This window comes from Oenanthe melanoleuca, chromosome 12 (assembly GCF_029582105.1).
Source record: "Oenanthe melanoleuca isolate GR-GAL-2019-014 chromosome 12, OMel1.0, whole genome shotgun sequence".
NCBI lineage: Eukaryota > Metazoa > Chordata > Aves > Passeriformes > Muscicapidae > Oenanthe > Oenanthe melanoleuca.
In genome coordinates, this window is record NC_079346.1 from 6,768,327 (window position 1) to 6,792,308 (window position 23,982).

Sequence of the window (23,982 nt, forward strand, 5' to 3'; positions counted from 1 at the left end):
CCCCCTGTGCTGTGCTCTGCTGTCTGACAGGAGTGGAATTGTGGAGGTAATTCCTTCTGCATCACACAGAGATTTTACTGCAAGGGGTCTTGCTGTCACTTTGTATGTACTGTGCCAGCTTAATGTTCTGTTATTTTCTTTCTTGGGAAGAGCCTGAGGAGTGTGGTGGGGGTTAATGCTGGTTCTCAGGCACCAAGAATAAGGGAAGAAAAGTCTTCTTTTGAATTCCAGCCTTCGGCACACTGCTTCAGAGGCTTTCCCCGTGGCCCTCTATAACGACAGGGTACGTTGCTCTCTCTTCTGCAGCAGCCCCTGAGCAGAAAATGCAGCCTCTGTCACCCACCCAAATGTCAGCCCACAGGCAAAGAGAATTTGTGCACAGCTTAGCAGAGGGCTCAGCTACCAGCCCCATTCAGCAATCTCCTTGGTCTCCCAAACAAGCTGATGGGTGCCTTGCTCTTACTGACTCATGTTGTGCAGACTCAAGATAAGCATCTTTATTCTATCATGTTCTTGCTGTTAGCCTGCAATGTGGCAAAGGCTTCTGTATTTCTTTGTTGTTTTTTTCTGATGCTATCTTCATTTTCTTTGCTTCTCCATTGTACCAGGAAGAATTGGGATTTGTTTTGCATGTTTAAAGCACATTTCTGTAAAAAATGTCTAAGGAATTAATCACAAAGTTCAAAAATAGTACATGGTTTGTAAAGAAGTAGTCACAGTTCAAAAGATTAAAGGAAATAAAAATTTCTATTTGCCACCTAAATTTAAGGGGAGGTTTAGTGTATCCTGGGAGATAGCATCGAAGAGAATAGTGAGAATGCAAAGACAGACATCAGCCAGAAGGAGTGACTTGTGCCCAGCAGTTCTGCATTCATGTTTGGAGAATTTTGCTCCTGATAAACTCTTGGGCTTTTAGTCAGTGAAGGCGAAAGTATCTTCTCCTGGCCTGGAGCTGATGGGCAGGGATGCTGAAGATCTCAACTGATTTTTGTTGTCAGCTTCCCTGGCATTTTTTTCCCCAATATTTCCTGGTGGGGGGGGGAAGATTTTATTGCTAATTTTGTTTGCTACAGCACACATAATGTCTGACTTTCTGAGCCCACAGCCAGGGTTTCAGCTGGGACCTGGCAGCTTTCTCTGCTGTGTGGGTCCAGCCAAGTGCTGAAACCTGGCTGGAAACGAGTTGGAGGTGGAACAAAGTTTCCTTCTCTTGTTGGTGTGGGCAGGATACTTGCCCACTCAAGAAACCATTGTGTGTAAAACTCTGAAGTTTGGAAGCTGCAGACCAGGAAGGGCTGGATGGCAAAGTAACATTGGCATCGCTGCAGAAAGCCCTGCCAGTGTGGAAGCAAGGGGAATGGGCTTGCTTGTCTGTGCTGCTTTCTGGCATTTCCCTTTTGTGCATGCCCCAGCCTGGCTTGGCTTTCTGGACAAAACCTGCTTGGTCACAGTTCAGCCTGGTCCCCTCTTCGTGAGGTTTGGAGGCCAAAGGAGCTGCATGAGCCAGTGCAGCTGGTACCTGGCATCCCCTCCTTGACCTGCACACCCTGCAGGCTCCCTGCTCCCTGTCCATCTCCAGCGTGCCTCATCCAGCTGCCAGGGAAGCTTGCTGCTGATATTCCAGAGGGCTGGGAAAGCATTTCTCTGAGACAGCTGTCAGTCAGGGTTGCCTGTTCTGGAGCAGGCTGTGTGGGCCCCTCTGCAGTGTGTGTCATGCCAAGGGAGAAGCCATTGCTGGCTGTGCTGGTGCTGGCCCAGCAATCCAAGCTCCTTTCATTCAAATATTTTGGGGCATTTTCAGGTAAGCAACTGGATTCCCACATCCCCAGTTCTGCAGCTTTTATTTAAGCAATATTTGAGGTTAGTGTTTTTCCTTCCAATTTCTGCGGGTACCAGTTATCTCTAATTCTTCAGCATAGGCTGAGGCTTCTAATAGGAATGTTTGAGTTTTAAAAAAAAAAAAAAAGGCAATCCATGCTGTAGGCTGAGGTGAGCTGGGATTGTCTGTGCATGTTTAGCATAATGTGGGATCTGTTTTATGGGATCAGAATAACATGGAGTACTGGGGTCTAGCTGCCACCAAGCTCTGGATCTGCTACCTGCACAGACCTGTTTCCAGGACAAAGCTTTCTTCTCACACCCTTTGAAAGGAGGAAAATGAGAGTAGTGATTCCATGCATTGTGCTCATTTGGGGAGTTTATTTTCCCTTTTTTTGAGGTTTTGACTATTATGGTTTCAGTCATTTCTTGCAAGGCTCCTAGAAGCAGAAGGGAAGCTCTAGGATAGAGAATGCTGTAGGCAAATGCTAGCACAGCTGCCTTTTTTCAAGAATAATTTCATTTTGTCTTTTCCTCTTTCTTTATTCCCACGTGTTTTTCTGCTCCTACAAACGCTCCTCTGAAATTATATGCTTCAGATCTGCAGTAGCTTTGCTGCTTTTTGCAGGGGTTTCAACTTGGACTCTTAATGTGTATACAAACTCATTACCAGATGTAGCAACAGGCAATTCTTCCCTCCTGCCCTTTGGGACTGTGTTCTGCTCCCTCTGTGCACAGCCTGCTCTCCTCCTTCCTCCTGTTTTTTTTCAGCCATTGTAAGGTAGTGTAAGACACATAGGAAATCTGGATTTTGAGCTTGGACAACATATTCTGGGGGTGTGTTGAAGAGGATATTTACTCCATCTGTTGCATCCCCTTCTGCTGCAGGTCACTGTTCTTGAAGCATTAGCTTGCAATTCTTCTGCACAGCCCACAGCAAATGAGGAGCAGAGACAGCTCATCTGATGGGAAGAGGATAGCAGGGGGTTCTGACCCTCCCAGCAGAAATGCACAGAGCTCATCACTCACTCAAAGCCTTTAAAATTATTCTGTCTCAAGTCCAAAGCAGAAAAATGAATCTTTATTCTTTTGGAGACAGCCTGCAATATACTACACTTCACAGGAATTCTTAAAACAGCTTTCCTGGCTTAAATGAGAGTTTTTAATGTGTAGGCATGTGTTTTTGGAGAGGATTTTTATGTATGGCCATATACAACTGCTGTGTTGAAAATTGCCAGACTTTAGATAGTTAATGTATAATAGTGGTACCAAACCTAGTCTTTTGGGTTTGTTAGGAAAGCTGGATGTTTCAAACTGCTATCTTTAACTTTGGGCTAAAAAAAACCCCACAGGCCATCGGAGGCACAAAAACCTGCTTTTTTTTGGTGGCTTGTTTTGTTTTTTCTTTACATCCAGTTTACCAGTACTGCATCTCCAGGCTGCTGGGAATGTGATTGGACCAGACCAGATCTGGCTGCATTTGCTCCCTGTGCCCCAGAGCCAACGGGAAAGATTTGTGCAGTTGGGTGCTGCTTCTGGTTCGGGGGTGGGTGGTGCTGGCTCACAGCAAGCAGCTTTGGGGGGATGTTCTTTAGCTCTAATTAAACTTGGCCGGAGGTGGAAGGCAAAAGACAGCCAGCATGCTGGCCAGTGGCACTGAGGGCAGAGGACTGCTCTCTCAGGGAGCCAGGATGTCCCTCTTGCCCTGCCAGGTGCCCCCAGGGATGATTCAATCATATGTTGGTTGTGGCATTGCTTCTTTCATTCTTCCAGCAGGGTTTGCATGGGGAAGGTCTCGGTGCCAAGCTGTGCTCAGCTCAGATGCCTCACCCCTGTCCTTCCACCAGCTCCCCAGGAGATCTCCTGGGTTGCAAGGCTCTGGCTGATCACTGCAGACTCCAGAGCCTGTCAGCCAGCAAATGGCCTTTCCCTTATCTTGAAAACTGTGGTTGAACTTCATGCCTAATTTCATGCAAACAGCTAATTGTGCCTTTGGAGATGCCAGTGTGGGCCCTGCCCACACTGCACACAGGCTGTGTGTACCATGACTGCCCTAGCTGGGTTTCATATATGCTTAAAGCCTAAAGCTGAGAAAAGGTCACTGCTTCCTCCAGCTTTCCCTGTCAAGTGAATGTGCTCCCAGCCTGGAAGTCTGAGCACTTGCTTGCACGAAGCCACCCTGAGGGCTGTGTGCCCATGGGCTGTCATCCCATCTCTGTGATGTCTCAGATAATTTGCAAGATTTGCCCCCTTGTTTTCAGCCTCTTGACAGAAACTGGGTCCAAAGACTAGGGCTGTGGGAAACTAATTGGATAATTTGAACAGTGCCTTTCTTTAAATAACAGTAAATCACCCCAGTGGAATGATGAATTTCCCTGATGTGTTTGAAGGAGCAGACAGACATTCTCAGCTATTCCAGGTACATACCAGCCATCCTGTGAAGGTATATTCCCATGTCTCTGCCTGGTGGTGGGCATGGAAAGTTGAGATGCCATTTTCTTGCAGTAGTTTGTTGCCTCAGAACAAACTACCTTTTACTAAACTCTCTCCTCCAGCTCCAAACAGCATGCCCTTGTAAAAATCTGATATTACTCACTTTAGCAGGAAATGTGAGGTGGAGGAGGATGTACACTACAGTTTCACACCTTTTCTCTTGTTTTTCTATCTAGAAGCAAATTTTGTTCTGGCTTGACTGATTGATTGAACCTTTTTCAAGTGCTGTCTGAAGGAGACAGCTTCTCTTTTACTGGATCAGAGATGCATTTGGCTCTTACACAGATTTTCTTAAAATCTGGAGTGTTTTCTTTCTTTTTGTTTGTTTCTTGGAACTCATGGCAGATGCACAGAACAAGGGAAAATTTCAAACATGATAAGTTGTACTTAGCCAGAGCCGTGGTGTGTAGTAGGTCATGTCTCTTAGTGGGCTGCTTTGAAAATGTGGTTTTTTTGCAAAAAAAAATATTGCTCAGATCTACATCTGCTTCCTCTTCTGCTCCAGCAGCTCAACTTCATGTTGATTGAGACAGCAGCCCTCTGGTTTGGGGGCTGGTGGTTTCCACAGCTCTTGGCAGGGGCAGCATGGGCATATGGGGTGCCCACAGCAGGGCTCACCATTTCAGCCTTGTCTGCCTGGGAGCTCCTCTTCATTTCTTGCCATCTTGTTCATTCCTCTCAAAGAAATTCCCCCCCCTGCTAACTCTGCCAGGCTGAAACCAGCATTTTCACAGAGGCTGGGACACTCCAGGAGTCCTTGAATCTCCATTCATTTGTCTGCCACTTCTGCTCAGTAAGAGCTGTTTTTAAAATAGCTTGTGACATGGAGGAGAGGCAGAGTTTAATGATGAAAATGATGCAAAAATAATGCCAGTGATGGTAGATGTGCTTTTTTTTAACCTTAAAAAAGAACAGAGAGAAGCCTGTGTTTCTTGTTTGGACATCTGAAGTGTCAGTAGGAGATCTTCAGCTCTGATTGTTTAATATTTTTAAGTCAGCATGAGCCGCTGTATACATTAGCCAGGAAAGGATGATTGGCTTCTGCAGTCTGTAAGGTCTGCCTGGAATAGGAACACAGAGATGGAAATAGTTCAAATAGTGATTTTAAAGCGTCTCTAGAAGTAGCTTTCTTTTCTTCTTGGATATGTACCATCCTAATGTGTGAGAGGCTCTCAGTCTTCTCATGCACGTAGCCACTTCTGGAGAGACACAAAGTGCTGTTACTCTCCTTCTCAAATGGGAAATGCAGCACAGAGGGAGCAGACAGATGGGCTGTTGGACAGCAAGGACTTGCCTGGATTCCAGAGCCCCCCAGCATAGACCACATTTTGTTCCCAGCTCATCCCTCACCTCCGTCTGTGGATCAGTCTAGGGATGTTTAACTGTCCTTAGTTTGTGCCTGGAATCTCCAAACCCACAATATACTGAGCCATTCCTAGCCCCTAGTCCAAGAATGGAGATACTGTGGTAGTGTCAGCAGCAGTATGAGTTTCTGATCTTCAGAGTGCTGAACTGTCCAAATGACACTGGCCCAGGGGATGGTAGTTACCCCTCAGGAGGGGCTGGCAGAGTGTTCCTGGCAGAGGTCAGAGGAGCTCTGACCACACTGATCAGCAGTGTAAAACCATCACTTCTATACAATTCTTTCCTTTGGGCACTTGGGAATTGTTTGGGAATGTTCCTTTGTAGCACTTGTCAGAGGTTTTGCACACTTTTTTCAAGTTATCAAATAAATACAGTATCACTTATCTATTGCAGATGATTGAATGAGAGGTTCTGCATACCTGTCATGGTGACAGAGCAGGAGACTTAGGGCTTTGCAGCCACTGGGTAATAGATGTGTAATATCCATACCCCAAACTGTCTTTTTTACTTCCTTTCAGTCAGGCTCTGAACATTGAAGTTCTGGAAGTTGTCCTCAGAATATTCTGAAATAAATATAAGTTCTAGTAGGATCATAGCTCAGCCTGTTCCTGACTTTTCCAAGGGTCTTGACATGGGTGTCTCATGGAGAAGGACCTGTGATGTTCTCCAGCTCCCCACCTCTCTCCTCCACTGCAGCACACCAAGGTCTTGAGGCATGAAAGGATGGATGTCTCAGAAGCTGTGTCACATTAACACTCACAGGCTTCCACAACCATGTGTTGTTTTCCATCCAACGGAAAAAAAGGAGTGAAAATGTTACTTTCCAAGACTGTCTGTGATTCTCCAGAGGAGAAGGAAGATCTTGCCTCGATCCTTTTTCCTGGGTTAAGTGTTTTTTGAGGTCTCAGAGCAGCAAAGGACTGTATCTACCACGTACTCCACTGGTGGGGTGAAAGGGCAAGGCCAAGCCGTGTCTGTTGCATTTACAGAGAGTTCCTACAGCAGTCAGAGCAAACATGTCTCAAAGTGTCCCTCTGTCAGGCCCTTGCTAGGGGGTTTGCTGGAGCAGGCTGTGTAAGCAGTGGTGTTAGTGGCCCTCAGGACTTGAGGTTAATCAGACAGGGACTGGGAGGGGATAAGGAAGGTATTTGAGCCAGAGAGAGGAGGAGGAGGAGGAGGAGAAGGAGATAATCCAGCTGCAGAGCCCAGCCTGGGAGTAAAGGGATTTTTGGGCACCCAAAGGGGCATCCAGTGTTGGGGAGCTTTGCTTGTCACTCTGCCAATTCTAGACAGCCACCATTCTATCTGTCTCCTGGATTTATTTCCCAGCTGTATTTCTGCTAGTATTTTTATGGGCTTGCTTTTTGTGTTTTATTAACAGAGCAGCTGCACTTTTACCACAGGCAGGATGACGCTGGGCTTTCTGCTGAAAGCTGCCACATCACGATGATGTGTTTTACCCAGCAGACCTCACCAGGCAAGGCTCCCAGCATAGCAGAAGTCACCAGGGAGGTTTCTCAGAGCAGCAATCACCCCTCAGCCCATCCTCAGTCACTGGCCTAGTATTTTATCATTGCTATTTCTTGCTCCTGTTTTGTGCTGGCTTCTCTATTCTTCTAAGATCAAAGTCATATTTTTATTAACAGGAAAAAAAAAATAGGGGCCTGTGTCTGTTTGATCATACACAGAAAGATACCCAGCAGGTCTAACTTTGTTGGATCTGTCACAAACTCACTCTGCTAATGGCTTGCTTAGGTAAAATAAGATCAAAGGTGGAAAAAGTTCCAAGTTTTCTGTGCTCTTGTCAGGTGGCTCCATCTTGGGGTTACTTGCCAGCACATCAGCTGCAGAGGAGGGACCAGCCAGGAGGAGACACACAGAGAAAGAAACTTGCAGGCAGAAGCAGAATTTCCTGACTGGAACCACAGCTGGGCCACCTGGTCTAGTGGGAGGTGTGCCTGCCCAAGACAGGGGGGGTGGAACTGAATGGGTCCCTTCCAACCTAAACAATTCTGTGATGTTAATGGAAAAGGGAACCTTTTGCAGGGGAGAGGTGCAAGGGGAAAGATTCAAGGGTGGTATGTAAGTGTTGGATGGATATCCCTGGTACAAACAAAGATAGCAAGTGAAGCAGGCTGTGGCAAGGTATATTTTGATACATCTGCATCTAGCCTTGCTTTGTGACAGGTTGAAAAAGGTGTAGCTTGGAAAGCACAAGGGGAAAGTCATCATGGCAAGTCCCCATCTCAAATGCTGGGTTTGCTTTCCTTTTTTAGCATTGTGCACTGCACTGTTTCAGAAAGTAGGAGAAGCCGTAACAGCATTTTAGGTCTTTCATGTATGTCAAAGAAGTGTGCCTAGCTGGCAGAGTGAATCATAGAAAAGAAATATACTCAGGGCTTGAGAGGATAAAAAAGCACATCCATGTATTTCAGGGAGCAACTTGGAGCCTGTGCTTTGTCTCTCCAATAAATCTGCTACTGGATGTAGTCTGGGACAGTGGAAAGAGGAGATCTGCACTGCTTGATCTAGAGCCTCTGTGTCTGCAGCTGGCTTAACCAAAGGAATTGATGTTTTGCCTTCCCATACTTATGCAGCAATACTTGAGCTTCTTTACAAGAGAAATGTTCCAGCAAGTGCCAGAATCATTTAACACTCACTGCTTGTGCTGCAAAGCTACTGGAGTTTGCTGGTAATAACAGAGGTAGTGAGAGGTCCTGGCAGGGATTGGAGCTGTGCTCTGGGGAGGCATGGCTGGGTGGCAGCTCTGTGGCTGGGCAGATGAAGGGGCTTTCTTCCTCTGCAAGCTGCTCTAGTGGGTTTTCCCTCCCCTTTGGTCACATTGCTGAAGCAGATACTTACCCTTAGGTCAGGAAATAATAATCTTATGTTCTTGGGCTGCTTGAGTGGGAGGCTGGTTCCATCTCTGACCTCCAAATCAATGCTGTGCTGGTGTGTAAGGACCCAGGAGCTGTTTGCATTGTTTGTGGTCAAACCCAGCCTGATTTCTGAGCACAGGGTAGGTGGGCATGTAGGAGTGTTTCTCCCAGAGGATCCCTGTTGCTCTGACCCATCCCCAGCATCACAGATGGGCTGAGCAGACAGGGCATGAGCTGCTGCAGGCAGAAGGGGCTGTGTGTGCTCTTCACTGCCCACATGTATAAACCCAGGCATGGTCATGGTGCACTCATTTTCTCTGCAACAAATCAGCTGGACACCTCTTTTGAGAGAGCAGTAGGTGACACTGGGGTGGCTTGCCAGGACCATGTCTTTTTCTTGTTTGCCACTCACAAAGGATAAGTGTGGCTGGAGGGTGGGTGGTCAGTGTGGATTCATCAGGGCCTGTAAAGCATGGACAGAGGGAGAGGCAACAAATCAAGCACTCACAAAGAGGGAATTTTACAGGCAGCAGCAAAACAGTGGGTGTGCACAGGGTCAGACTGTAAGGTCTGGAAAGATGTATGGTGGCTATCAGGAGCCAAAGCACAAGAAGATCTTTCTGGTAACAAGTATTAAATTTCTCTGAACCAACCAGAAAAGGCACTGTTAGGTGGCTGAGAACAGTTTCCTGAGACTGGCAATTCATACAGGTTGTGTATGTGAGCAGTGAAAAGCCAGCAGTGTTCAGCTGTTTGCAGAGTATTCACATCTGCCCAGGAGAGTTTGCAAATAAAACCCCAGATGCTGGGGCTGTGGTTTACCCACCTGTAGCCCTCTCTTGTAGCACGGAAATCAGCATCAGCAGAGGATTGTTGTCTGATACATTTTCCCAGTGCAAAATAGCCTGATTGATTGGGTTTTTTTTTTTTCCTAGTCTCATGCCCATTGTTGGGGACTCTGGCCTTTCTCCTGAGACCAGTGCTTGGCTGCTCTGGCCTCTTCCCCACACCTTCCCTCTCACATTGTTTGTGTTGTGACTGGTTGTTGTGTTGTGAAAGCAGCAATGATGAGAGATGCTCATTTGGTTGGTTTAGATTTTTCCTAAATCACCTGGTACTGAGGAGTAATGAAATATTTATTGGGTGTTACAAAACCAAACCCAGAGCCAGAGCACAGTGAGCAGTTAAATATTCCTCCTTTGCTCCCTGCAGTGGTCCCTGAGCAGCAGGTGCCGTAAGAAGGAAGAGCTCAGTTCTGCTTGTGGTTGACTTCTGCTGGGCTCTCTGGACAAAGGGCAGAGGTGCTCCCCCTGGGAATTACCTGCAGCCCTGAGCTGAAACAGCTGAAATTCCTTTGGGACAGGGGTGATGCTGATGGGCTGAGCCATTAGGGACCAGTGTGCAGTGCTGAGATGCATCCTCATGTCCTTCCAGTGGGATGTGCAGTGTGCAAGGGCTCTGTGAGGCATCAGGGCACTGAAACATTCAGTCCTTCATCAGAGGTGCTCAAGTGGGGCAGTGAAGGGGGTCACTTCTCAACCACAGGGTGCCTTTCAGTTGGAAACATCGTTCTACAGAGCCCACATCTGATTGATTTCAGCAGCTGCCACATTGATGGACAGAGCTCTATTAGCAGGTTTGGGTATCTGTACGGGTGTGAATGTGTTATGCTGCAGCTTGCTACTTACTGACAGATTCAGCAATCTGCAGTCTAGGATGGCCCTTCCAAATCATCTGTTGGCTATGGTACTGCTATAGCATAATGTAGGTTTCAGGGGAGTTCTAGAGGTCTCTGGCCCAATTTCCCTGTTTGAAGCAGGGATCCCTCCCAAACCAAATAATTTTCATGCAGTCAGGCTGTGGAAGTTTGCAAGGTTGGAGACGCTGCAGCCTCTCTGAGCCCATTTTGGTGCTGTACTTATTTCTGCATGCTCAGACTCAGCAAAGCATTTTGGAAAGAGGATGGCTTAGTGAGCCACATTGCTGTGTATAAGTTTTTTCAGGGAAGTTTTCTGTGGCAAACAGCTCCTCTTTGCAGTGCTTGTCCTTCCCTGGTGTAGGTAAAGGAGGCTGGAGACATGCACAGAGATGGTGCCAGCTGTTCACTCCCTGGAACACTTTGGAGAAGGTGCCATGGCTCCCTGCATTCAGGTTTGCATTTGGCTCTGAATCAGACTGAGGCATGTGCAAAAATAACACAGAGCAAGAAAGCTGCTGGTGAATGTTTGTCCCGAAGATGCTGATGTGCTGTTTTCTGAGATCTGCATCAACAAATTAATTTGGTTGCCTCTGTGATTTGCTTGTGGCCAGTGGGTCTTTAGTCAGGCTGTGAGGTCACCAGATTGTGCTGGACATGTGGTTTCTCTCAACAAAGTTAGACCAAGAAGGTAGGAATCATTTGGGGCTCCTGTCTAATCACTGGTGAGCTCTTCCCCATAATGTGGTCTGTTATGGGAAAGACATCTGCCAAACTTCTTATAAAAAACCGTGCAATCCACGAGGGATGCCAGCCCAAAAGCTCCATGGGTGCTGTGCCTGATACCTGTGCCAGGAGTTCACTGCCTCAGTTGATTACAGTTTTTAATATGCCTGCATACATCTGGCAACTTAAATACTCCCATGATTTAGACAGCTAAAGGTCTGGGAAACACTCTGCTGCATAAGCACACCACAGTATTAACTTGGGAGAGTTCTCTTGGGTCCAGAGTGCTGTGTTCTGTGGTCCCTCTGGAATGCAGAAATGACTGTTCATTTTTTAATGGCTTACATGTGAGAAGCAGTTGTAGGGAACATCAGTGCAGTCTGGAAAAGTGAGGGAAGGTAAACAGAATAAACTTCTTCAATCCACCTGTTCTCCTGTGTACTCCCAGCTCTCCTGTGTGATGGCACTTGGATTTGTGTTTGCATGGGAGGCAGGGAGGCTGTGCCCCAGCATCCACACCCCTGCTGGGCTTGCAGCCTAACAGGGCTTCACCTCCTGCCACAGCTGGTGTGAAGGCTGTGATGTTGTACTGATGTCCTTCCAAGTGGAAGTAATTCTGCTGTTTTCTGCTATATGTGAGCACCCTATGGAAGGTAACTGAGAACTGGTTTGTATTGGACCCTTTGTGGCCTTACTGGATCTGCAGAAGCTGTTGGCTTGCTGTACATGGATTTCTGGCTTATCACTGGTGCCTCTAATTACATGAGATAAAATAACACCCCTGACTTTAAAGCACTTAAGCTTCCAGTTGAGTGTTGAGGGCACGTGCTCTTTTAAGCCTGAGGCCGAGTTAATGGCATCACTTGGCACTGCCTCAGGGCTCTGGAGTGATGCTGGTGCAGAGATTGCCCCCTTGCCCTGCTGCAGCCTTTGCTGGGAGGTGCAGCCTCCCAGCTGCCCCAGAAGCGCTTCTGGGATTTGGCAGCAATGACTGTGGGGCCTGATGGGGAAGGAAAGAGGCATGAAATAGAAGGTTGGCACATTTGGTTGACCTGCAGTTCTCCTCTGCTCCCTTGTGGTATTGGCTTTCTGCACCAGGTGTTTGCTGCTGTGCTGCAGAAGCTAAATTTATTATGAAAGCAATTAAATTGTGTCTCAGATTGACAGCTTCCCTGATAACATCCCTATCAGCAGCACAGACATGGATCAATACCCAGTGCTGCCTCATGGTCTGGTGGGGGTGTCAGACCAAGGGTCCTCTCAGCTGAGAACTGGGCTGTGCTGCAGCCTGGTGTGATCAGAGAGGATCTGCTTTTGCCTGGATGGGGAAAATGCTGGGTACAGCTTGGCCGAGGAGGAGGCAACTGACACTGGAGTAGAGACAAATCCGATGATTCATTTCCACAGCCCCCAGGAGCTGCGTGTGAGCTGCATATTGGGAATTTCTAGGAATTTCAAGGAGCATCATTTGTTCTGAAGGTAGCCCATTCAGTACTGAGGAAGGAGGATAAAACACTGCTGCTAGATGGCATTATAGGAATTGAACAAGCAAGGACTTTTGGAGGTTGTCCTAAGAAATAACCTGGACACAAAAATGTAATAAATATGCCATGTGGGTTGTTAAAATCCCAAATGACAAGCCTCTTAACTGAGAGTATCTATGCTCTTAGTATATGTTTCCTTGTGCCTCAGCACCCGGATTTCAAGGTTACCTGTAGTTTTTCCATTTCTTTTGTTGGTTTTTTATAGCATCTGTTGCCCTCTGACATTCACAATGCTTGCTAATACAAAATTGTCAATACATTTAATTAACATTCTGCCTTTCACTTCTTCGAGATTAAAAGATTAATAAAAACAGACCTAGCACCTTCCTACAGGTGTCTCCCACTCAATCACTGCATTGTCTGTGGCTCCTCTTATCATTGACCCAGTTTTCAATTCCATCAGCTCAGGTAGGTTTGGAGCCTGTTTTGCATCTGATGTAGTGTGTGTTGTCCAAGGGCTCCTGATGTCTAGGGTGCTGCTGGCAAACACCCCAAAGAGGTTTAGGTGCCTGACATGGCAGATATGATCTAATTTTTGGTCCTAAGAGTCTGTTATCCTAAAAGCTATAAGCTTTTGGCAGTGCTTTTCCTCTGAGTTCATGGCCCAAGGCTGAGGTGGGTCAGGTTAAGGGATGGGCCTTACTCCAGCCTTGTGATGTTGAGCTTTGTTGCATGTGTCAGACACTGTGAAGTCTGGGCTGGTGTTTTGGGGATGGGAATGACCCACCTTTGCAGCATCCACAAGGGGCTGAAGGCTGTTCCACGTTTTCTAAAGCACAGAACAGTGAGTCTCACTTTGTCACTTTGATGAACACCTCTCCATTAGCAGTAGGATAATCCCAGATTATCACATCAAATTGCTATTGCTCACTAACCCTTCTCAGCATGGTGTTGAGGAATTAATTACAGTGTTCATGATGTTTGCTACTGCAGTCCCTAAACACCCCACATAGCACATCGTGACTGTAGCTCCAGTGATATTTATCACTGCATTTTCCAAGTGGTCCCTCTCCTGCTTTTTATCACTAGTGGTGTTTACCAGGCATCATTATGCTCTACTTGTTTGAATCTCTGCAGTTTTTAATGCTTTATTCAAAGCCATTTAAACACTTAGAGCCATTAATTTTATCATTTTCTTCCATTCTAATGGGCTGGTTTCTTCCATTGGCATACAAATGAGGAAAAAAGAGTCTTCTCTAAACTTTTTGGTCACCAATAAATACCAGCCCTAATTCTTACTGCTCTCCTTTCCCTTTCAGTTTTCAGAAGTTGTAATATATACATATTGTTTGCTTCCTTCTGCCAAAATTAATTCTTATCCTCAAACATGAAGTAACCCCCATGGTAAACCAGCCCCAGCTTCATTTCAATCCCTGCAGCTTTTCAGCATGATTGTTGCCTACATTTTAAGATATTATGCTTGCATTGCTGATACAATACTTATATGCCTGCTGTGACTTTGTCTGCATTGTAAGCTGAGGAGGTGGTTTTTTAGCTATGTCTGGTTTTAAACTGACAGATAAATTGGAAAAATAATGGCATGTTATATTACAAGGCTGGAATAAACCCTTGTAAACTTTCTGTTGATGTCATTGTGACAGAATTTGAATTGTCTTGTAAGTTATACCAGCTGTATGCTGGACAGAAAGTATTTTGAGCATCAGAGAGACAGCAGAGAAAGTCCTTGCTAGGATAAGGAGAACAGGTTTGCTCTCATAGGATTTCGACATTAAATTCTTTCACCACTGATTTTGACTGACGTTTTGTATGTGAAAAGCCAAAAGAAATGAACAAGGACAAAAAAAAAACAACCAACCCTAAAACCAACAGCTAGTTTGCAAGACTTCCCATTTGGAAAAGGGGAGGAGAAGCTGAGTAGAGAAGGGGTTGCACCAAAACAGATTCTTCCAAGCACTCACACAGCAGCTTGGTTTTGAATTTAGTATATCTGAAGTAATAAAAGTCTTGTGTGCATTTTGTGGTGGTAGAGTTGCTTAGAAATTATGTTCAGGGTGACTTTAGGTGCTTGTGATGCCTAAGTGAACTGGCCAGGCTGCAGAGTGCATACATGTGTTGCTGGTTCTTCAGCTATTGCTGCTGTCTTCAAAGGAGAGCAGTAATGCACATCATAAGCACCCCAATAAGATATTGCAGATCAATTACTGTGTTCTTTTCCTCATACAAAAACCTTTTTTGACAAATTTTCTTCTTTTGGCATGTTTTACAGATAAGTAAGCAGCAGCTCCAGACAATCAAAGATCGTTTCCAGGCCTTTCTCAATGGAGAAACCCAGATTGTGGCAGATGAAGCATTTATAAACGCTGTCCAGAGCTACTACGAGGTAAGGAGAGACAATGCAATGCTTTTATGAATCCCTATTCACAGATGGGGTTGAATTCTGAATTAATGGTTTGTCCATTATCACACAATATGAAGCAAAGGCAAGTGCAAAATGGCTTCTGTCTGATGTCTGGTACATCAGAGTGTTGGGGAGGTTTGGGGTTGAATGTAAACCATAGGACAGCCATAGCAACCCCTATGCCATGGTGTTTTCTTATAGGTTGGTTAGGGGCAAGATTGCCCTTCCTTTGAGCTGAAAAATAATTTCCTGGTACTTTTGAACAGTGTATTCTAAAACAGTGAAGATGGCAAAATCAGTAAAATAAATGTCATGTGCTCTCTGTAAAAAATACCAAGAGAAATCTGGGCAGCACATTCAGTTCTTGCGGAAGCTTTTGCATGTGTCCAATTGACTTTGAGATTTTCATCAAGAGTCTTGTCTTTTCTCTTTGGCCTGACAAATGCTGCAAAGCAAAGGGGGAGTGAGGAGGATGTGCATCTACAAAACTAGATGATACCAGAGAACATGAAACATTGTTCATAATTGTGCAAAAAAATAATTATGCATATGTCTCTTTATGCACCTCTTTGTATGCAGCTCATAATGTTGCCTTTTATATCTCTGCTTAGAGGGAAAGAATTTCTGGTTTCTATGAGCAGTGTTGTTTATTTTTTCCTAGCCTTTCTGCAAATCACTTCTCTTTCTCCCTAGAGCTATTCTGTCACAGAAGGTGAAGATTTTGAATTGCCTACATAAAATATTTCTCTAGAAGTCCAATCTAAGAGAGACCAAAATCAGATACAAAAAGTGAAGAAAATTTTACCTCTATAGGATATGGCAGAAGATGCTTCTGTGTAAGGAAAGCACAAATTATCTCTGGATTAACTCTGTTAAAGCAGTCTCTAGTAGTTCCTGCTTCATCATTCTCTGTACAGGAAGGAAGCCAAAAGTAATTTACATCTTTTATCAGCAAAGAAATTGCCAAGGGATCATCACAGCTTCACTGAACAGGTGCTCTCAAATAAAGTTTTCAAGATCAAGTGAGCTGTGTTTTAGGATGCAAGAGCAGCATGATCTGTTCAGATAAGATTATTGGGCAGGAAAAGGAAACTGCTTAAAATCAGGCAAATGCATCCCTGTTTCACTGCTGGGTCTGGCTGTGTGTTGGCAGCTCCAGAGTCCTGTGCTGTACACATGCCCCAAGTTACCAAACTGAAAAAGAACAGTAGATTAGCAGTAGATGTACACAAGCCCTTCAAGTGGATCCCCTGCTGGCTCTGTCCTGCTTAAAACAGGCCACATAAGGTGTAATGCAGCACACTGTGTCCTTTAGCACAAATTTCTTTTTCTTCCTCTTAGCTGTTGGTCTCTAATTGATGGCCATGTGCTTTAGCTACTGTGCAGCTGAAGCTTGCCTCTGTGGCTCTTCTCAGCACCAGCTGTAGTGGCACAAGGCAAAGCCTTGCCACAGAAAGCCTCTGCCCTCAGTGCCTGAGCAGTGTTCCTGCTGAGGGTGTTCTCCCTTCCTTCTCTGCAGAGATGTGCCCTCCTTGGTTGATCCATTGTGCAAATCACGGCAGGTCCTGCTTATCTCAGCTCCTGCAAATCTCAGTTTTATTCAATTAACTGTCCTTCTGCTGGGTGCTATCTTGAAATCAGCATTTGCTGATTTGTAAATCTGCAAGATGGCTTGGAAAACACACATCTGAAACTGGTAATCTCTGTGCAGGACATGGCTGGTGTTTCTAAAAGGTCCACTTATTAATGGTGCAGAATAAGTTCATTAGCTGGGAATGACTGTTTTTTTGCAGAGAAAAAAAAAAATTAAGGGTGATGTTGTAGGTCAGAAATGCATTTGCTGTTGCCCTGAATGTGTTTGCATGGCCACATTTTGCTGTTAATTCTGACTGTCAGGGTAAGCATGTGGTTGTCAGTCTTAGACTAGTTCACAGGCTGCTATCAAATTAAAAAATTGAGTGATCTGCTGCTGCTCTGCAAAGCACTGCTGTGCCTGCAGGAATGCTGCAGACCCGTGTGCACAGACAGGCCCAGCACACTCCAACACACTGCAGGGGAGCTTTTCTCAGATCCTTTGACTTCTAATGAGTAAAGCTTTGTCTGTCACCAGCACATTTTGCAGCAGTCAGTTCAGTCATATGATGTTAGTGCTTCGTTGGACCCATTCCCACTCTGCTGTGGGCAGGCAGACACAGAGCCATGGTGGGCTCATGTGTGCTGTGGCAGGAGATGCCTGACCCAGCTCCTGGAGGTCACTTCTCTTCTGCAAGAATCAGGTATGTGCACCCATGCTAGGATTTTGTTCTAGGCAATTCTTGGCTCCTGGTGACCCTGCTAAGCATCCTACAGCCAGGCAATTCATCTGGTATTTTCTATAGAAAACAGGACAGAGCACCTTTTTTTATCTTCCTATTTGATGGTTTCTGCTGCTCTGTGTCTATGTCTGAATGATGCTCCCCTGTGCCTGCCTCCTCCCTGCCAGCTGCAGCCTTCCTTTGCTCTGCTGGCTGCTGCTCCACAGCCAGGGAGGAAAAATCAGGGCTGAGGGAATATGGGGAGCCAGATCCCACTGCTCACAATGCTGGGGGTGAGGACCATGGATAACAGCCACAGGAAGTCACTAGCAGTGTCACACAGGTTCAGGCCTGGGCACCTGGCATGGATGAGGGGACATGGGAGCCCAGGATATTGCAGTGGGGCTGGTCACTGTGATCTCCTGCTCTTTCCTTCAGTCTGTATGCATCAGGAGTTTGGCTCTTGTTGGCTCTCACCCATTACTTGAAACTATCTGCACACACCTGGGGTGTTAGCACTCATATTTAATCTCCACAAGGAAATGAAGCCCATGCTGTTCTGTTTTCAGCATGGACTGAAGAGGTTGTTGGTGGCATTCTGCCTGTCTTGTCTGCAGGGAGTGAGTGCTCCCATTGTGATATTGGAAGGAAACAGCCCAGCTCTTCCTCAGCATCATTTTCAGTCTGGTCCTTGGACAAAACCCACTACTTCTGCCAACAGATGCCTGTGCCATCAAGCATCTGGGAACATGGAGTACTGTGTTGCTGAATGGTATATAAAAACAAAATCTATCATGTCCTTAGGTCATCCTCAAGCTCTTTAATTATTGAGAGCTGACAGATACACCCTTGTGAGGGCACAGCTTCTTCCCGAGCTGCTGTATTCATCTGTTCTCAGCATTGTTAATAGAACAACAGTTTTCTTGCTGGATATTGTTTGCTATTCTGTGCTCAGGACTTGGGAGAGGGGAGCTAACACAATATCCTTGTCTCCCTAACCCTTCAGCTCTGTGTTGCTCCCAGGACATCTGTGGTCTGTGGGAGTCTGTCATGTTTTAACCCTTTTGCTGCTCTAGCAGTGGGAAGAACATCTTCATGAAATGTTTTCTCCCTCCCTTTCTCCTGCTGTCAGTGCCCTGCATCTCTGCACAGGTTCAAGCTATGCTGTACATCTTGAACTTCCCATTCCTGTGATAGCAGGGCAATAGCAAGGATCTCCTCTGGTGTAGTAGAATTAGGGTGTAAACCTGGTCCTTGCAGATGTTTCCCAAGGTCTTGGCTACCAGAATAAATCCAATGCAGTGGAGTTGGCTTCAGTAAGATGACTCTGCTCCCTCTAGCAGTTCAAGACTTGGTTGGGTGAATAGAATTGTACAAAAACTTTCTTATTAAAACATCAGATGGAAAAAAATAAAATCCTGCTTTCCCAAAGGGTATTTACGTATCTGATGAGGTGTGACCATAGCATCACATCGAGTCCTAATTGCATCAAAATATTTCATTTTAGTGGAAGCAAGGCAGAACCTTCACCTGATTCCATTATGCTTCCCAAAGTAGGGCTGAAAACTCTGGCAACATGTGGCAGTTGAGTGAGGAGCTGGAGAATATCTTGGCAGTCAACAAGCAACTTCCCAGCAGTGAAACCACCTTTTGTGGTACTTAAGAGGGATTTTTTTCTAACTGACACCATTTGAAATCACCCTTTCCTTTGCAGGTGTTCCTGAAAAGCGACCGCGTTGCCAGGATGGTGCAGAGCGGAGGGTGCTCAGCAAACGACTCCCGGGAGGTCTTCAAGAAGCACATTGAGAAGAGAGTGCGCAGCCTGCCAGAAATTGATGGCCTCAGCAAGGAGACAGTGCTGAGCTCTTGGATGGCAAAGTTTGATGCTATTTACCGTGGGGAGGAGGATCCCCGGAAGCAGCAGGCCAGGATGACAGCGAGCGCTGCCTCGGAGCTCATTCTCAGCAAGGAGCAGCTCTATGAGATGTTCCAGAACATTTTGGGGATCAAGAAATTTGAGCATCAGCTTCTCTACAATGCATGTCAGGTAAGGTGGGAATGGAACAGGGTTTTTTGGGGAAGGCTTGCCAGTAGGAAATACTGCTGTTAACTGGAAACTTTGTGTCTGACCAGACTCTTTTGGAGAACTTTCTACCAAGAAAGTGGGGGTTGGTTTGTGGTGGGACTTCTGCACTGCCAGTGTTGTTCTGACTGTCTAAGTGGGCCTCCTTCTCTTGCTCATTTTCTTGCACAATTCCGTAGGATTGCTGAGATGGGAAAATTTTATTCCTCAGCTCTGTACCTGGGTGAGCAGGTCTTTGAGGTGGTTAAGTGGGCTGTTTGCCTGTGGCTTGTTTGCCCTTCCTGTGTCAGGTCACCAGTATAAATGACAGAGGTTCTTACAGCCTGTGATAGCAGTAGTAGGATCCCTGGAGTCCCTGGGGTGGGTGGCTTATGCAGACTTACCTAGTGGGGTTATACATGTTCTCCTTAAGCAGATTGAGCTCTGTGATCCCTGCATGCCTGTGGTGGAAGGAAAGAGCATCCCAAAGCCCCATGACCTCAAGGTATTCTGCTTGCACTTGGAAACTTTTCCCATTCTTTTCTTTCTACCCCAGAAGGGCCAGTTCTCTAGAGTTGCATGGCTGGGACTCTGCAGTGCTGCTTGTGAGCTCTTGCTGAGGGCTGTCAGTGGCTATCCAGACTGCTGGTGACCCAGATTTCGGTCACCTGCTATTGGATATAAATATCACAGCAGGATAAAGGATGCCAGAATCACAGAGAGAGTAAGGTGTGGAAAGTTTTTGGAGGAAGAGCAGACCTCAGTCTTTTCCCTGTAATTCAGGGCTTCAACTTCTTATTGAAAAGAATACATTTGAGACCAATTCTGTCTGTCTTCTGTCTAGACATTTCCAATTCTTTTTAAGACACAGAGAATTATGTTTAATCTGTTTTTACCCTTGTAAAGAGTTAGTTATCTTGCATTTGTTTTTCTTCATCTCAGACCTTAATGGCAGAGTGGGGAAAGGATAATAAATGTCACTGAGTAATGCATCTTCATAACAAAAACTGCAGTGGCCCTCATAAATTGTGTTTACACAGATTTTGTGCCTCCATCCTCTGTTGGAAGAATTCTTTAAAATCAGAACCATAATGTTTTCAGTGATGTGTCAAGACCTGAGTCAGTTCTGCTGTGTTTTGGTTTATTTTTTAACTGAAACCAGCTCCATCCCTGTGTCTCTTATCCTCCCTTGACCTGTGCCTTGCTAAGGACTAGGGTGGCTTTGCGTGAGGGTGTGTGTGATCCTTCCCTCCTGGTTTGTGCTTCCCACTGATGCAGAAAACAGTGTTTGATCACAGCTGCCCTGCTTTGTGATCTCTGCTTGTTAGAACCTTTCTGCCTGACACCATGAACCCAGAGGCTGCTCCCTGCAAATTGCCCCATTGCATCAAGCAATCTTTTTCCTGCATGGGTTCTGGTTTTAGTCTGTAAGTGAAGGCCTTAATTCTGGGACTTTTCTAATACTTGGAGGCAGTAAACCTGTAATTTAAGCTTTTAGAGAAGACACAATTTCTGATTAATTAGCATGGAAGTTACTCTGTTTTTAATACCTGGATAGTGGAGATTAGCTGTGCAGAAGGGAAAGCCCTTTATGCAATGCACTCCTCAGAAAGCTGCAAGGTCAGCTGGTTGTTTTCCTGGGATGCAGTGGGAGTGGTTAAAGTGCCATGGTGGGGTTGGACTCTGTCCCATGGATAATAGGTCACTGCTGCTCCTTCTCCCTCTGCAGAGCAACCAGGGAAACCACAGGCTTTGCTCTGGGAACCCTTTTTTTGATGCTGCCTGTGGTCATGTCATCCAGGCTGTACCAGCGGGGTCTTTGGAGCTCTCTGGCCAGCAGCAGACACTCTGTACTTCTCACTTGCCATGGAGCACTGAAATTGCTGTTGGCCATTGCTCTTTCCACAGGGACTCAGCCATTGCTTGCAGCAATCTGTTGGGGGTAGTCATGAGCTTCTCAGTGGTAATTTGGTATGGTATAAGCTACACCTTTTTTTGACCTGTGCTTGTCTGCCATGGATGGGTGCAATTGGGAAAAGCAACCTTTTCCCTAGCAGGCTCTCTGAATGCCATCACTCTCTGCAGAGTGGCAGCACTGTGCTGTTCATGCAGTTTATCAGTCAGTCACCTGTGATTAGAAAAGCAAAGCCCATTGTCTTATGTGGAGGGGCTGGCTGGTCTGTGCTCTCCCTTGCCTTAGTGTGCAGGGTGGAATTGCCCAGAGGCTGTACAAAGAGGGAAGGGGTGACAAGCTGTCCTCTGAAAGCATGAGCAGGAATGGTGCTGAGAGTCCCAAACACTGCTGGTGCTTCTGTGGTCTGAAAGTAGATGCTTTTCTCTGTGCAGACTCCTGTTACATCACACTAATTGCATAATGATTGCATCACTGGGACTGCATCTCCATTCACTTCTGAGATAATATTTTGTTTGTGCAGAAGGAAGATGATTTCTAAAGAGATTTTTTTAATGCAATATCCCCAGGTGGCATCAGATAAGTGTATTCTCAATGTGATAGAAGTGATTTAGCAGGATCTGAGATAGCAGTTATTGATAGCAAGGTATTAATGCAGTTGGAAAGGCTTTTAGGAAACAAAGATGGGAAGTGGTGTTGTAGCAGCATAGTTGTGAAGATTAGAGTGTTGTTAAGCACAAGCTCTGACCAGAACATTTTAAATAATACACAGAGTCTTGCTCTTTTTGCATAACACTTGCCACGTGGCTTGGTGTTTCTGCTCCACTGGAGTCAGCATGGGAATTGAGCATCTCTGGCTCCAGCAGCGAGCTACTCTGCTGTGTGAGAGATGTAGTGGAGGGAGAAATGTGTTTCAGTCTGGGCTTTCTGGTCCAGAACCAGTTGGCAAGATTTAAATTTAGCTCTTCTGCTTTGTAATTAACCTGTGGCTGTGGAGGAGTACCAGAGGAGCTGTTTTTGCATGTGTTGGGCAATTCCAAACTTGGATTCTTGTTGCAGCTGGCATTTCCTGGGGTACTCTGTTTCCTGCTGACCTTCATGATGGCTGAATTCAGAGCATCTCTGAAGATCAGGCTGTGGTGTTCTCCCAGGCTGTGGTGCTCTTTCCCAGCCGTAGGGCAGTGATTTACTTTTCTGTCTCAAGCTGTGTTTGGAAGTCATTTTTAGCTATGGTGAGAAGAGCTGGAGCTGGTACAGTGCTGTTCAGTTAATCCTGCAGCAGGAGCAAATGTTCAGGTCTTGTGTGTGATGAGGTGTGCAAGTCCATCCTACTGCTTCAGAGGAAGAGTGGACTCTCCCTGCAGAGCTGCCTGAACTTTTAGGATTCACAGTCAGACTTTCTTTTCTTTCCTGGGCCTGAAGTATATACTGTGGCAAAATAACCTGTGCTAAGCATAATTTCCTTAGATGTAAGATTTAAAAGAAAATAACTAAATACAGGCATGTCCAACCTGCTGAGTGATGCTAATACATGGTCGTGGTTTTTCAGCATCTATTTCAGTCCATCCATGTAGAAGGCAAAACGTCAGAGAAGTGTCCATGTGTGGGTGGGCTGCAACACACACCAGGTCTCACTACTGTCTGGTAGCTATTACATGTAAAGACTTCTTACCAGTTCAGCTGGAATTGTTTCATAAGTTTTGGGGCCCTGTGATTTTAACTAGGAAACATTTCAACCCAAATTTTCTTAAATGGAGCTGGCTTAAAACTAGAATTCACTGTTTTGACATTTATTTTCGCAGCTGAATTAGGACACTATGTCCAAAGGCTGACATTTCTCACATAACATAAAGTTCCCCTGCCAAAAAAAAACTGACTTAAGTGTTTGATTTTAGCTCAAGTCAGTATTAGAAATGATTTGCTGAGGTGGTGTCTTGCCTTCTGCCCCTCTCTCATCTCTGCAGTTCATGTGGTTGTACCAAACTTGGTTTCTTCACTTGCTCTGGTGTGTTGAGCCCCTCATGTGCCCACCACACACCCAATGTGTGTCAATCTTGTGCCTGGCACACGGTCACACGGCCATCATGTACCCACTGTGTGCCAAACACGTGGCATGAGCTGACTTTGCTGACTTAGCCAAAAGGAGACATCTCCTTAAAAAAATTTCCTAAATCCTTTCTGTTTGCAGAGAAACTGTAGTGGTACTTGGAAGCTACAGCCCAAGTAGGGGCAGAAACTCGTGAGGCTCAGACAGCTCAGACAGTGAGATGAGCAAAGGTCACCTCAGAATAAATGATTTGTGTGTATCCTCCCCAGACCAAGCATTTCATTTAGTTTGTTGTGATGAAGAATTCCCAGCCATGCCTTGCAATGAGCATTGAGTCCAGGATTGTTGTGCACAGTGTGGAGTTACCTGTCAGTTCACGTCTCTTCCCTTCCCTTCCGGGCCTGGGGGGTTTAGGATCAGGTCCCTCCCTTCTGCTTCCTTTTTAAAGCATTTCTTTTTTTATTCTAGCTTCATCTTGAAGCTCAATGCAGTTCTGAGCATTTAAGCACTAACTCAGTCTGTGATGACCCCTCTGTAAGAGTGGGAGGTTTGCTTGGACCCCAGAGCCCCCTACAAACAGCCTGTCCTGGGAGTGGTGGTGGGACCTGGGACTGCTGTGGGGCTGCAGGCAAGAACCAGTGAGCTTCCATGGGCTCCTCTCTCCATGGCTGCATGCATGTGCCGTGGACAGCCAGCAGCTTTGGCCAGCACTGCTCTCTGCCTTGCAAATCCCCAGGGTATCAGCCTCACCCTGTGGCTTTTTTCCCCCTCTTTCACTATTTCTAAC

At 45.9% G+C, this 23,982-nt stretch overlaps 1 protein-coding gene across 5 annotated transcripts in view; it reads left to right on the top strand.

Moving 5' to 3' along the window:
• CADPS (calcium dependent secretion activator) overlaps nucleotides 1-23,982 on the top strand; it is a 204,950-nt gene that overhangs the window by 24,889 nt on the left and 156,079 nt on the right. For all 5 annotated transcript variants that reach the window (XM_056501542.1, XM_056501538.1, XM_056501539.1 and 2 more), the window contains exons 2-3: nucleotides 14,749-14,862; nucleotides 18,889-19,221. In XM_056501542.1, the coding sequence (XP_056357517.1) occupies nucleotides 14,749-14,862; nucleotides 18,889-19,221 (447 nt within the window). The remainder of the gene's footprint in view (nucleotides 1-14,748; nucleotides 14,863-18,888; nucleotides 19,222-23,982) is intronic.